General features: G+C 47.5%; 1 protein-coding gene across 3 annotated transcripts in view; it reads right to left on the reverse strand.

Moving 5' to 3' along the window:
• TEX47 (testis expressed 47) overlaps positions 1-11,563 on the reverse strand; it is a 29,299-nt gene extending 17,736 nt beyond the window's left edge. The window contains exons 1-3 of one of the 3 annotated variants that reach the window (XM_061558464.1): positions 11,438-11,563; positions 4,734-4,806; positions 739-842 (exon numbers count right to left, since the gene is read on the reverse strand). In XM_061558464.1, the coding sequence (XP_061414448.1) occupies positions 739-842; positions 4,734-4,806; positions 11,438-11,533 (273 nt within the window). In that variant the 5' untranslated portion in view covers positions 11,534-11,563. Of the gene's footprint in view, positions 1-738; positions 843-4,733; positions 4,807-6,955; positions 7,475-11,437 lie in introns of those variants that run through there. The other 2 variants (XM_061558447.1, XM_061558456.1) reach the window with 2 other exon arrangements.
• Positions 11,564-14,071: the final 2,508 nt, after the last annotated feature.

Below are 14,071 nucleotides of genomic sequence, written 5' to 3' on the forward strand. Positions count from 1 at the left end.
AGCAGCAAGCAAGCAACGCTCGTATCGTCGGGAGAAATTGAGCTGCTCCATTCGGTTTCTTAAAGTAGCTCCCAGCACTTGGAGCAAAAGGTCGGAGCTTGTGCCGAAGAACCCGTGGCACGACACGAAAAGACATCGGTGAGCAATTGTTTTTTTCCTTAACGATGCGGCAGCCTTCCGGGGGCTTACCCGCCTCTGGTTTTATTCCTTAAAAGGAAGGCGCAACGCAGCAAAATACATCGCCCGCGTCTTCTAGGTGCACACCGAAGGCCATGTGTCCGGGGCTGTGCAAATGTAATCTTTGTTAACAAGGGAAATGAACCGACTCTCAATTCACAATCAGTTACCCCATCGCAGTGCTCTCGTAAGCGGGCAGTTTAAAACGCACGGTAGTAACATTGCAGTGCCACTACTGTAGCGCTAGATCCGCGTGGCCAATTCTGACTTTAAAGCATTTTATGCGGCGGTCAATCTTGCGACAGACAACACTGGAATGCCCTGGGCGAGAGGGGAGCAGTATTCGGAGGGGAGTTGCGTCTTCATCTAATATTGCAGGAAAGAGCCGCACAGGGGCAGTCAGCGTAGTGCTGAATCATCACCCGCTTGCTAGAGGCCCCCCATCCCAGCACTCTCACTACTCCCCCCCCCCCCCCCGCTCACAATTTTGTCGGCCTCGTGAGCGCTCGCCGCACGGCCCGGGACAAATATTTTTCTCACGGCGCCGCAAGGGGCTCTGACCTCGACGGTGTGGATGACGGCCGTCGGGTAGATGAGAAGCAGGCCATAGGCCGCCTCGCCCTGGTGGTGCTTGTGCAGTCGAGCAAACAGCCGCTCGTAATACTCTGGCCCCAGAGAAGGAGAGACACACGGGAGGGAGGGAGGCCATTGCGGTACACGCAGAAAGAGAGAAACAGCTCGCTCTCGGCACAGCGTAATTGTCATCGAGTTCCATGGTGCGTTAACCTTTCAGAGTTGTGGGTGGTGGTGGTAAAAGTGGTGTAGCGGTTAGCGCGCTGCGCTACGAACCCGGCGACCCGAGTTTGATTCCCGCTCACGGCGAAATCAAGTGACGATTATCTGAACCGGTTCCTGGGCCTTCCTTAGGTCGACTCAGCCTTAAATAAGTACCTGGTCTGGTGTGTAAACATCACCCCTCCAGAGACAAAGGCGGCTGAGCGTGATGCTGGAAATCCACTCCCATACCCTCATGTGCTGTTCCGGCTCACTAGCACCACTTGCTCCGACAGTCTGTTCAGGCTATACGGGGGCTCTTTGTCTTCACGCAAGTTAAATGCTTCAATCTGGCCAAAACGCGCATTTGCGTTGAGGTATTCCACCTCTCTCGAAGGCTCTCGGTGCAGACTTCGGCTTAAGATCGCGGAGACGTATTGGGTTATCGCAATTTAGCGCGCTGCGATCACTTTGTGCACATGTACAATGCATTTACAAATCATAATAGTAATAAAATGTAAACAAACATGTGCGCAGTCATAGTCGACGGGATGTTAAACGGCCAGGGAGAGGAATGCATCGATGCACGGCCCAGACTGCGTTCGCAAACTCGAATAAAGACGGCCACTGCATCACGCGCTTTCAGATGCGTTTCTGCGGCCGTCTGGAACGCTCTTCCTTCCGATAATAGGAAGTCGCTGGAGCTATGCACTTTTAAATAATCGAAATGAAAAATACCTTCTTTAGAACTGATTTTTGTGTTTAGTTTATTGTCCTTCTCCCGCAACACCGATTTGCACGGTTGGCTACATACGGTGCGAATTAAGTTCAACTTAGATACACACAAACTCTATGATGTCACGCGAATCCTATTTTTCCAAGATATTTCTCTTGTTTTATGTTCATAATGTATTTGTCTCATGGGTTCTGTTGCACCAACTGAATGCCTGAAGCACAGAATTCTGAGAGAACGTTTTATGCCACCATTTAAGGACATCAATTTTGCATCCTCACCACTTTGAAACTTGATACCAGCCAGAGGCTCATCGAGTGGTCCAAAAAGACTAAAATCGGGCGGAGATGGTTATGCCACAAAAAAAAACTGCCTTATGATCATCCCGGGGGGCGGTGTTGGCTGTGCTGCTGCACGTGCCCTGCTATCCAGCACGGTGGAGGCAGCAGCGTGCGTTGGTGGATCAAGGTAACAAATGTTGTGAAACTCCCTGTGGACGTCGGGGACGCGCCGTACGTACCCTGGCTCGCCGGGAGAAGGCCGTGCAGCAAAGTGGGGATCAATATTATCCGTCCCTTCTGTGTGGGATAGAGCGTTGGCCCCTCACATTGGTGCGTCGGCGATTTCCTCCCAAAATTGTATAAACAGTGGCTGCCCTATGGATAACGTTGTGTCTACCGATGGAATTTCCACCACCGTCTCAGAGCCGTCAACAGAGGGTGTCGCTCCGTTGTTCTTTAGCGCAAAGAGCTCCAACTGGTGACAGATAATTCGAAGCATGGGGGAGCGGTGGGCGCAGTGGTTCGCGCACTGCACTGTGAACCCGGCGATCGGCGTTCGATTTCAAGGCCACGACGCACAACAGAGGAGAGTTACATCTGAACCAGTCCTGCAGCTCCCCCTTCACGAACACACGATGACCAGCGTGGTGACGTATGGTCAAACCACCCCTATGACTGACATGGTGTAAGGGAGGCTTCATCCAACAGCAGATTGACAAAGGGCTGTGAGTTATTATTTTATGTTTCATAAGTACGAGCATGGCTTTCGCAATGCACTGTCAAAATAATTAGCACGCAAACTTGCCATGAATGTCTGGAAACTGGTCCCAGACATTGTAATTAACACCACCGCATGAGTGAATACCGCCTTAGCGAACTCCAACATAAGCAACCTATTAATATTAATAACAGTCTGCATCGTAGGCAGGCACACAGCATACTCCCTGTTAAGGTCAATGCATGGTAATTATACCATGGGGAATGCAGGTTCCATGTTGTATTGGGTTTGTAAGTTGCAGTTTAACCATAAAATCCTTTACTGCCAATTTCTAAAGGCATTGTTTTCTGAACATTTCATATTTCATCACAATGTTGGTGGACATCTTCCAATGGATTAATATAATGTTTTGTGCGCACAATTGTCTACATTCCTATTTTACAATATCGAGTTTTATGAACATAATGTATTTTTTTACAGGACATCTGGGTGTTTGCTTCAGCGCTGCCAAATATTTCCCTGCAGAAGATCCAACATTTGAGAGTGATTTACTTGCATCGCGATTACCGTATTAGTAAAAAATGCCTTGATACGAGTTGTGAGCCGACTGTTTGAGGCAATGCCCTCTTTCAGGTCACCTCCGAGGCGGAGCGTGTTTACGGCGGTTTAACGACGACCATAAAGTGAGGCACTTTTTGAGAATTGTGTTTCTTTTACAAACGCTGCAAATTTAAGTCTCCAAAGTTTTGTTCAATTTCGCAAGCGGTTGTTGTTGTTGGTGTTTTGTGTGTGTGTGTTGAAACTTGAACGGTTACCATATTCCCGGTGCTATAAGACCGGGCATTAATTTAAGATTAAGTTCAAATAGGCGAAGCCCATGTCAAGTTTAAAGTACTCTGACTGTATTCTCCAAGTTTCTTAAGCAAAAAATTCGGGCGGACTCTAATAATTAATGTATGTATGTTGAATATCTTTCACACTATACGTAGCCAACCGTGCTAATCGGAGGTGCGGGAAGTAGTACATGATCCAGTAGCACTGTCCCTACGACTCTATGTAGGCCAGACTAAGCAAAACATTAACCCTTCACCGTTCCGAGACGCCTGTAAGTTGCAGGGTGGGTGTCCCGTTCACCCCTGAATCTCGGAATGCGCAAACGGCTCAGCGTAAATTTTGTTTAGAGAGGCGTAGCGCCGCTGTTTTTAAAGACGCCGTGCTCACCGCAGAGAACCGTGGTGACACGACCGCCGCACTCTGTGATAGCTGGCGCCAAACTGTGCCACGCGGCCTCCCGCATGGCTTTTCACTTCCGAATCAAACTCGTGCCGCACAATTCGTGACACCCAGACCAGGCACGTGCCTACGAGGGCTACTTTGTCTGCCGGGTGGCATCTTCATTTGCAGCCGGGTTTTGTAACAGCTGCGGGATGCCGCACAAAGAAGCAATTGCAAAGGTGACGTCACTGGCACCTGGCCATCATGACCTCTTGACCTTTGTTTAATCCCGCACCTCTGATTAGCACAGTTGGCTACGTACGGTGCGAAAGAAGTTCAACATATATACGTACTTACGTAATCCAGTGGTTCTCAACACATTTAGTATCGCGGCCTCTCAAGCAAGGCCACTGGTCCCCCCCCCCCATTCCTCTCCCCCCCCTCCACCCCCTCCAGAGGTCACAATACAGAGAGAGATCAAACTTCCACTCCTCAGGTCTATGTGGTGTTAGTAAATCGTGTGGGCAATGTCATGTATCGGTGTTTTGTGTTCGGCATTTGTGCCATGTTGTGTATTTGCGTGTGGTGTTCGCAAGGCATTTGCGTCACAATGTGTATTAGTTTTGTCATCGCAACGGACGTTAACCCCTCCCCCCGTGCACCTCCGATTAGCACGGTTGGCTACGTACTGTGCGAAAGAAGTTCAACATGCATACATTTCTCCTGCACGATATCCATACCGCAGCCTGCGTGCCCCCGGCTTTCCTCTCCGACCCCCCCCCCAATTTCCTCCCCACTTGCTGCCTGCCCACCGTGAGCAGGGCGCTGAGTGTACCTGCAAGCTCCCGCTTGTCCGCCAGATCTGGGTGGAGCTGTCCCACATATATCAAGCGGTGCAGCAGCGACTTCTGCCAAAACAAACAGGGTGAAGATACAAAATAAAAATCACGATTTTTATTTATGATCTACGATTAAAACACGGACACACAGACGATGCTTTGTGAAAAAATGTGTGTGGGCCCTGCAATTACACTGGCATTTGAATTGCACATCTGTTTCAAATAATGGCCATTAAAGTATTAAAAGTGTGATTCCAAAAGCCACTTAAAACTGAAAACAATTTTTATTTTACCAGGTAAGGCCCAATGAGATACGTAGCTCTTTCTCAGTAGTGACTCGGCCACAAATGATAGCTCAACGAATTGGCTTATCACGTGGAAACGTGTAACAGCCAAACACTCTAAACGTATGTTTCTAAATGTGCAGGTGTCAGGGTTCGGATCGAACCCACGACCTCCTGCATACCAGGTGAGGTAGTGAACATCTTGCCACTGTGGCGCCACTTGTTACGCTGATCGGGAATTGTCGGCCGTAGATGATGGCTTTTAAGGAAAAGCGTGGCAGTATAACGTGCAAATGCTCTTCCTTATGTGAACAAAGCCGGATTAATCCATCAAGAGTGAAAGTGTTTAACTATAATATTTCCGAATCATAAGATGAGAATGTACTATAGCTGTACAATACATTGAAGTATATGTGTGCAGGAAATCCTTAAAGACTCCAAAGTTTTTCTCAGGAGGGTCCAGCCACATCGCAAAGTTTGTATAATCCCATTAATGAGTGTTTGACGTTGTGTGGGAGGAGTATCCCGAGACAATTACGTAGATAAAAATCCCCCATATAGCGTTTAACAGACTGTTGGGGAAAGTGGTGTTAGCGAGCACCTATTAAAGCCGGAATGGCACACGGGAGGGGGGGGGGGGCAGCACCACGCCTGACCGCCTTTGTCTGCCCAGTGATGATGTTTACACACACCGAACCAGGTGCTAATTTAAGTCAGTCGACCTAGGGGAGGTCCAGAACAGGTTCAGGTAATCGTCACTGGTGTTGGTCGTGAGTGGAAATGGAACTCGGGTCGCCGGGTTCGCAGCGCACGCACACACATATGGGGAGGTAACACTTTTAAAAGCTTTCCACAGATTCAAAATCCCATTGTTGTACATGACCACCCTAAACCTACAACACCTAGCATTCCCAGGAATATCTCACAGCCGAGTGATAACTAGGCTTAAACCCTACTTGCTTCCAAGATCCGTCGAGATTGGGCGCATTCCAAAGGTGATTTGGAAATCTAAGTGCTACTGACAACACTCAGCCGAAAAGACACGCGCGACTCTCAGTACTCGTACTGTGGTACCAGGGCATCATTTCAGCCGGGTTAACGACTTGGGAAAATAATTCCACACCCAAGACATCACACCGCATACACATACCTCTCCTTACGACTGTGGCTACACGTCACGACTTTCCACGGCGAACGCTTAGCGAGAAATTGAAAACCGTCGCGGTGTTAGAGATGGAGAGCAGGTTGGGGAGGAGAAATGCTTCATTTAGAATGGAAAAAAAATCTGAATATGTGGACTGGACGACATTGTCTGAGAGGGAAGCTCGACGAAGGACGTTCTGGAAGGGAGGCGGTTGGGAAGGAGGCCATAGGCAGAGAAAGTTTGAGGCCGTTTAAAGACTTGAAAGAAGGGAGACGTACAGTGAAATGAAGGAGGAGGCTCAAGATCGGACAGCGTCGAGTGAGTTTTTTCTTATATCACAGTTGCTGAGCGCAGTTCCCTAAAATGCCACGTGGCCAACAGCAAACGTCACTCTTGAAGTTGCAAGAGACAAGTCTTCATACGTTCCTTGATTCGAGCGATGTTGCTATAAGAACTGGCGAAGCAGAGACGATGGGAAGGGAACTCCAACGTCGAGCAGCGCGAGGGGAAGAGGCAGGAAGAGAAGGGCAGTGCGGTGGTCGACTTCGCTCGAGGTGACAGGGAGCAAGTCTGGCAGACAAACTTCATCAAAACGGGTGAATAGAAGCAGAGTCGCCGTGGCAGTAGCCTTAGAAGAGTGACAAGGAGGTAAACCGAGCCAAAGATCTTTAGTTCTCTGCCAATGAGCAGAGAACTCAAGCTGAACTATAGAGAAGTTTTACAAAGCGGGCGGTGGTGGTGGTGGTGGTGGCGGCGGCGGTGGTGGTGTTGGGGCAGGCTGCTCGCACACCGCCTCGTTGCCTTGAGCCCGGAGGGCACGCCGTTCCAATAGTCGCTCGTACAGGTTACCCCTGGGCGCCGCTGGGGCCACAGGGGCGGCGTGGTGGTCCCGCTGTGGCGGCTTCGTCGGCTTGTGAGCCATGGCGGTGGCCGGCATGTGACGGACGGTGACAGTGGAGGAGCAGGAGGATGATGATGATGATCAGCAGGAGGAAGGCTCGTTTTTGTAAAGTCCTTCTTGTAAGCGTGCGTGCATGCAGAACTGAAGTCGCTTCCAACCGTACAGCCGACCACAAACTCTTCAATGAGGGTTTGTTGACTCCGAAAACAGTTGCTTCGAGTTGCCCGACCCACGCACAACTTTATTCCCACGGGTGTTGCACCCTCAAAATGAATGGAGCAATGCGGATTAAAGCAACAACAACAAAAAACCCTATCGCCTTATCGGGATGCGGGGGGGGGGGGGAAGTTGGATCGTGTAACTTCAACTTAACACTGCCGTGCGTGTCAATTCCAAGTCGCCGACTTTCGTGTAATGAGACCTGACTGAGTTGGGGACCAGCAGCCCCCGTTTTTTGTTTCGTTAACCGTGCAAACAAAGGCCGCCGCCACCACCTGTGTGTGTGTGTGTCTGTGGTACATAGTGACCGCTTGGCAGGGCTTGTGTGGGTTGAGCTTGGGCTTTCATGCGGCACAACGGTCACACAGAAGAGCGGACTACCTCGAGTGCCTGCCGGTGTGCTCTTGACTGTGCAGGTGTGTTGTGTATATTTGTAGTGTCAATAAGAGATTATTTTTTAGGGGTTAGATCGCGTGAATATAAATGTGTCGTTAAACCCGCCACCACCCGACACGTTCAATTAATAAGGTTTGTCACGTAAATAAAACGTGACAATTCGATACGATTACAGCACACCGGTGTGTTGGAAAGTAAACCCACAACATTTAAGCGATTTGCCAATCAGATGAAGCTGGTTGTAACAAGTGAAACGCCAAACTCAAATTGTAAATGTTGTGGGTTTACTCTCCAACACACCGGTGTGCTGAAGTAGTAACTAATTATCACCCTTTGTTTACGTGACAAACCTTAATTGGATGTGTATGGTGGTGGCAGGTTTAACGACACATTTATATGTACACGATCTAACTCAAAAACCGTGTTAAACAAACTATATGTAGTGTGTATGTGAGTGGTAGTGCAGCGGTTAGCGCAATGCGCTACAAACCCAGGGGACCCGAATTCGATCCTGCTCACGGCCAACATCAGTGGCGATTATCTGAACCGGTCCTGGGCCTCCCCTAGGTCGACTCAGCCTCAAATGAGTATCTGGTGCGAAATCTAAACATCACCACTGGGGAGAAAAAGGCGGTCAGATGTAGTGCTGGCTACACCATCCTCTTGTGTACCATTCCGTCGTTCATAGGCGCTCGCTCACAGCAATTACCCCAACAGTATGTTAAGGCTATAGGGGGAAACTTTGTCTTTGTGTGTATATTTGCTGGCACAGATGGTCTGGCATGCGTATAAACCAGTGCTAATACTCCCATCGCCTCCCTTCTTTAGCCTTTATTAACTAACCGCTCAATTATTATATTTGGCCTGCGCCCAGATAATCCTCAATGCGCTCTCCATGCCTTGCCATAACTTGGAACACGAGCAAAAGTTGAGCCTGCTTAATTACTTCCAAGGGAGATCTCGCCTGATTAGAACAGGGATTGTAGGCTTGGACTGCAAGATGGGCAGATGTTAATAGAGAAAATTAGTGAATTGATCTGTGCGGAACTTTCAGTGCGTGTTGTGTGCGGTGGGTTTTCTCCCAAGCCCTCCAGTTTCCTGCCACGTGAAACCAAACTACAATTCACGTAATTGGGAAAACATGCAAATGTGCCACGAAACGTGCAACGTTGGGCCTGACGTTGGCCCAACGTTCCACGTTTACAGGGGTAGCAGCAGCAGGAGACACCTGAGATAAAGTCGCAGGACTCCATGAGGCTTTCCTGGACATCTGTGAAATACTGAACGTCTGTGAAAAAGAGATTTTTATTGCTCATCGATTCCTCCAGTATAAATACATATTCTGATCCTGATTCTTGGTTAAGGGCATTATCACTGCGTATGTGTTGGCGTTTTTGCAGTCCTTGCAACTAACCCATCCATGTGTTATTTTGGCTTGTACCAAAGTTGTGTTCGGCGTGATGTCTGACGTTTCGCTGCACCCCACCTCCCACCACCCTGAACGTGCCCCCTATCTCGTCAACAGATCTCGGAAGACGAGCGAAACGTCGGTCACGCACATCAGAGAGAACGGTACGGTCATTACGTGCGTGGAGTACGTGACTCACATGCGTGGTTTGTTTTTCCTACTCTTCGTTTTCTTTCCCTCCCGCTGATGTGTGTTTACACGCGACCTCCCCAGAGTAAACACGTTGTTCAACGGCGACTCAAGATAGCCCGGTGGATTAATAGGGCTTGATAATAATCATCACCGGCCAAGTTTAGAGAAAGGCAATTTTGGTCCATTTTCTCCAAATGCAGAACAGCGTTGAGGGGTAGAGCGGTGGCGCCGTGGTTAGCGCACCGCAAATGTGGGTGGTCACGTGGAACAGAGATAGTGCATTGGCCGCTGGTTCACAGGGGCTCACGGTTTTTCTTCCAGCGGCCCCCCTGGTTAATACTGCGGCTTTATTAGGTGACCAGAGAATATATATTTCTCGTGCAGTATAGGAGCCGTCTGTTTCACAGTGGACATTAATGATCCTAATGGCGTCGTTCGCAAGAGTAGGCCTTTGTATGTCGGAGTCATGGTTCAAATTTGCTTAGTAAAAAAAATAGCCGCAGGTTACTGAATTGGGATTAAAGAGCAATAATCGTTGTCCCCTCCTGCTAAGACCTGACAGGACTCACCAGAAAGAAATCAATGAGACTCAGTGAGGCTTTCCTGTTTAAAGGATCAGAGTAACAATAATAATAATGGACGCGGTGACCTGAGTTTCAAATACCGGCCACAGATAAAATCAATGGCCAGCTATCCGGGTCAATCCCGGACGGGTGGCAACCTTTCGTGGTGGATGATTGAGTGGGTGAGTGAATCAGTGGATGCATGGAGTGGATGAGTGGGTGAGAGAGTGCTAGGGTTGACACTTTTCCCACAAACCAACCGGGACATATTTCTCAATAAGCCTCGGTCAGGGGTTGACACCAAAATAACAAGAAGAGACATTTTTGTTATTCCGAATTAAAACCTGTCAACCCATACGGTTTAGCCGTATTCTTGTACAGGGAAATTTAGTTTTCAAGTCCATACGGCCGTTTTAATACGGGCAAAAAAACATTGTCTATTTGTTTGTGTTTCTCCCTTGTGATGGGACTTTGTAGGATACACGTTGAGATGTATAAGGGGCACGGGATGACCAATAAGGTCTGAATTGGTCTGTAATAAAGTAGGGCACTGATAAGGCAATGACAGGTTTGCATAAACTCGGTGTTCAATCTCGGAATTCGCACAAAGCCTCGGAGCGCTTAACACGCAAGCCCCTTAAGTGAGGGTTAGCAAGCCTGTTGTCAAACCGGGCGAGTTATATTTTAAAGACGCGATTTAAAACAAAGAGTAAGACACCCACATCCCCCCCCCCTCCCCTCGTGGACCGATGTACACAGCTCAGTTAGGCTGACCGGAATGCGAATTCGGTGATAAAAAAAACACTCAATAGTTCATCTTCTTGGCTCTTTCCGGTAAAGTCACGTAGAATGAAAATAATACAGTAATAAAAAGAAAACATAATAAAATATCATTATTTTATTATTATTTTATTATTATTTCCACTCTACGTGACTTTACCGAAAGAACCAAGAAGAAGAATGAAAATAATAAAATAATAAAAAGAAAACAATAAAATTGTATTCTTTTATTCTTTCCATTCTACGTGACTTTACCGAAAGAACCAAGAAGATGAATCCCTGCAGTCACGAAAGCTTTAAATAGTTCATGAAGCCGAAATGCAGTGATGGTGAACACGAGACGACGGCGGTGTTTGCTTCCCGGCACGAGAACTACGGGAAAGAGAATAGAGGACATTGATGCGTAGCAATCATCGATGTGTGTGTGTGTATCTTTTGCTTTAAAGCTTTCGTGACTGCAGGGATTCATCTTCTTGGTTCTTTCGGTAAAGTCACGTAGAATGGAAATAATAAAATAATAATAAAACATTATAAAATAATAAATGTATTATTTTATTATGTTTTATTTTTATTATTTTATTATTTCCATTCTATTATTTTAATTATGTTTTATTTTTATTATTTTATTATTTCCATTCTACGTGACTTTACCGAAAGAACCAAGAAGATGTGTGTATCTTGTTGGGGGCCGCGTGCGTGTGCGTTGTGTGTGTGTGTGCGTGTGTTCGTGCGATCTGATCGACCGGGTGTGAGTGAGAGTGGTGCGCGTGTGTGTGTGTGTATCCTGTACAGTTCGAGTTGACCTTCACGGACCTGGTTCAATGGTCTGAGCCGCTCTTGAAGAACCGTCAACAAAGTCGCTGCTCGGGGCTCGCCCGCACGCACCACCGCCACCTCCTCCGCCGCCATTGCGCAGCGGACGGGGCCGCCGCCGCGTCGTTGCCATGGCGACGACGCGGCGGCGGCAGCCATAGCAACGGCGCCGGCCCTTTAACGGGTTACAAACCTTAATTTTTATTTTTTTAATCCTTTATATTAAGTTCACTTGCGTGCTTGCTTGCTTGCTTAGGACCGTGCAAATCTTTCGGTCGTTTTTTAACCCACTTCCCGTGATCCGATCGAGCTGACATTTTGCACACAGACTCGTTGTGCGTGACAATTTATTTTCGTGAAAAATTTTTTCCAAAATGTGTTACTTTTTAGGAAAAAAAATTTTCATATTTAATTTAAAATACCAATGTGATAAAAATGAAACTCTTACCCAAGAAAAACAGAAATGAATAATAAAATAAAACCGATGCCACGCATATAAAGGATTTATAGTGAAAAACTTTGTTTTTATGGGTTAATTTTTTTTTTATTTGAAGCTTTCGTGACTGCAGGGATTCATATTCTTGGTTCTTTCGGTAAAGTCACGTAGAAGGGAAATAATAAAATAATAAAAATAACAATTATCACGTGAGAATTGATTATTGTTTTATATATTTTTTATATATAAAACAATAATCAATTTACCCTCCCTCTCACTCGCTCGCTCACCCACTCACCAATTTACCCACCCACTTGCTCACTCATCCACTCACCAATTTACCCACCCAATTACGCACTCACTCGCTCACTCACTCACCAATTTACCCACTCACTCACCCACTTGCTCACTCATCCACTCACCAATTTACCCACCCAATTACGCACTCACTCGCTCACTCACTCACCAATTTACCCACCCACTCACTCACCCACTTGCTCACTCATCCACTCACCAATTTACCCAACCACTCACGCACTCACTCGCTCACTCACTCACCAATTTACCCACCCACTCACTCACCCACTTGCTCACTCATCCACTCACCAATTTACCGATCCACTCACGCACTCGCTCACTCACTCACCAATTTACCCACCCACTCACTCACCCACTTGCTCACTCATCCACTCACCAATTTACCGATCCACTCACGCACTCGCTCACTCACTCACCAATTTACCCACCCACTCACTCACCCACTTGCTCACTCATCCACTCACCAATTTACCCAACCACTCACGCACTCACTCGCTCACTCACTCACCAATTTACCCACCCACTCACTCACCCACTTGCTCACTCATCCACTTACCAATTTACCGATCCACTCACGCACTCGCTCACTCACTCACCAATTTACCCACCCACTCACTCACCCACTTGCTCACTCATCCACTCACCAATTTACCGATCCACTCACGCACTCGCTCACTCACTCACCAATTTACCCACCCACTCACTCACCCACTCTCTCACTCACTCACACACTTGCTCACTCATCCACTCACCAATTTACCCACCGACCCATTCGCTCACCCATTCACCAATTTATCCACCCATTCACTCATCCACTCACTCATCCACTCTCCAATTCACTTTCCCCGCTCACTCTCCCCCTCGCTCAGAAGCAGCTGGGTAAACAGCCAGAAATAGGTGGGGGATAAAGGCCAGTTTAAGCATGTGAGATTTCAAGACAGACTTGAATATCTCTCTAACGATTATGATCGTCTTATTAGGAAAGGCACAGCGTTCGAAAGATTGGGAGCTGTTCAGTGGCAAATCCCGATCACCACAGTAGTGCTTAGACGTACTCCTCGGAGTACTTAGAAATGGGTGATCCTAAGATCTCAGGGACCACGTTGGAGTTTAAGGATGGATCAGTTCCTGTAAATATTGTGGGGCTAACCCATTGAGGGCCTTGCTGTTGCCGCTGCTGCTGCTTCGTTCGCAGTGGTGTACAAACACAAATTATTTGTGTAACAACAAAAAAAACCCTCCACAATACATTCCGTGTCAATAAAACCGTAGCCTTAAAATAAGATATATATACTGTATATATTGGGTGAATATGAAACCTTTGGACCACAATGGACCTATGGTTCCAACCAAATGCCAATGTTGGGCCAACGTCGGAATGTTGATTGGGTAATACGTGTCTCTGGTTTTCATTTTTGATTACAGCGTGGCTAATAACAGCACGAACCTACCAGTAAACCTGCCAACGTTGAGCTAATATTGGCATGTGGTTGGGACCCTTGAACCAACGTTGGCCCTACGTTGGCCCAACATTCCACGTTTTACTTGGGCCCTCTACAGGCACATGTCCACCGAGGTGGACTGCTTTGATCAGGGTGCCATTATTATTAAGGGGAGACGGGGGGGGGGGATGATTTTCCTGGCTGTGGATTTTCTTTTTGTGTCCAATGGGACTGCATTATCAGTTGTTATCCCTTGGGGTGCAATAATGGTTGTCTTGACTGTCGATGAGACACTGAATATCGAAATCGGTCCGGGGGGTGGAGTTGCTTGTGTTGAAATGATGCGCTCCCAGAAGACAGTGTGGTTGATGTGATGTGTAACAAAAATATGTTTTTTATGATACGCGAAGGGACAGATATGCGAATTAAGGAGGCAAA

The sequence above is a fragment of the Lethenteron reissneri genome, chromosome 3 (assembly GCF_015708825.2).
Source record: "Lethenteron reissneri isolate LAM-NWPU_2019-01 chromosome 3, ASM1570882v1, whole genome shotgun sequence".
NCBI classification, from domain to species: Eukaryota; Metazoa; Chordata; class Hyperoartia; order Petromyzontiformes; family Petromyzontidae; genus Lethenteron; species Lethenteron reissneri.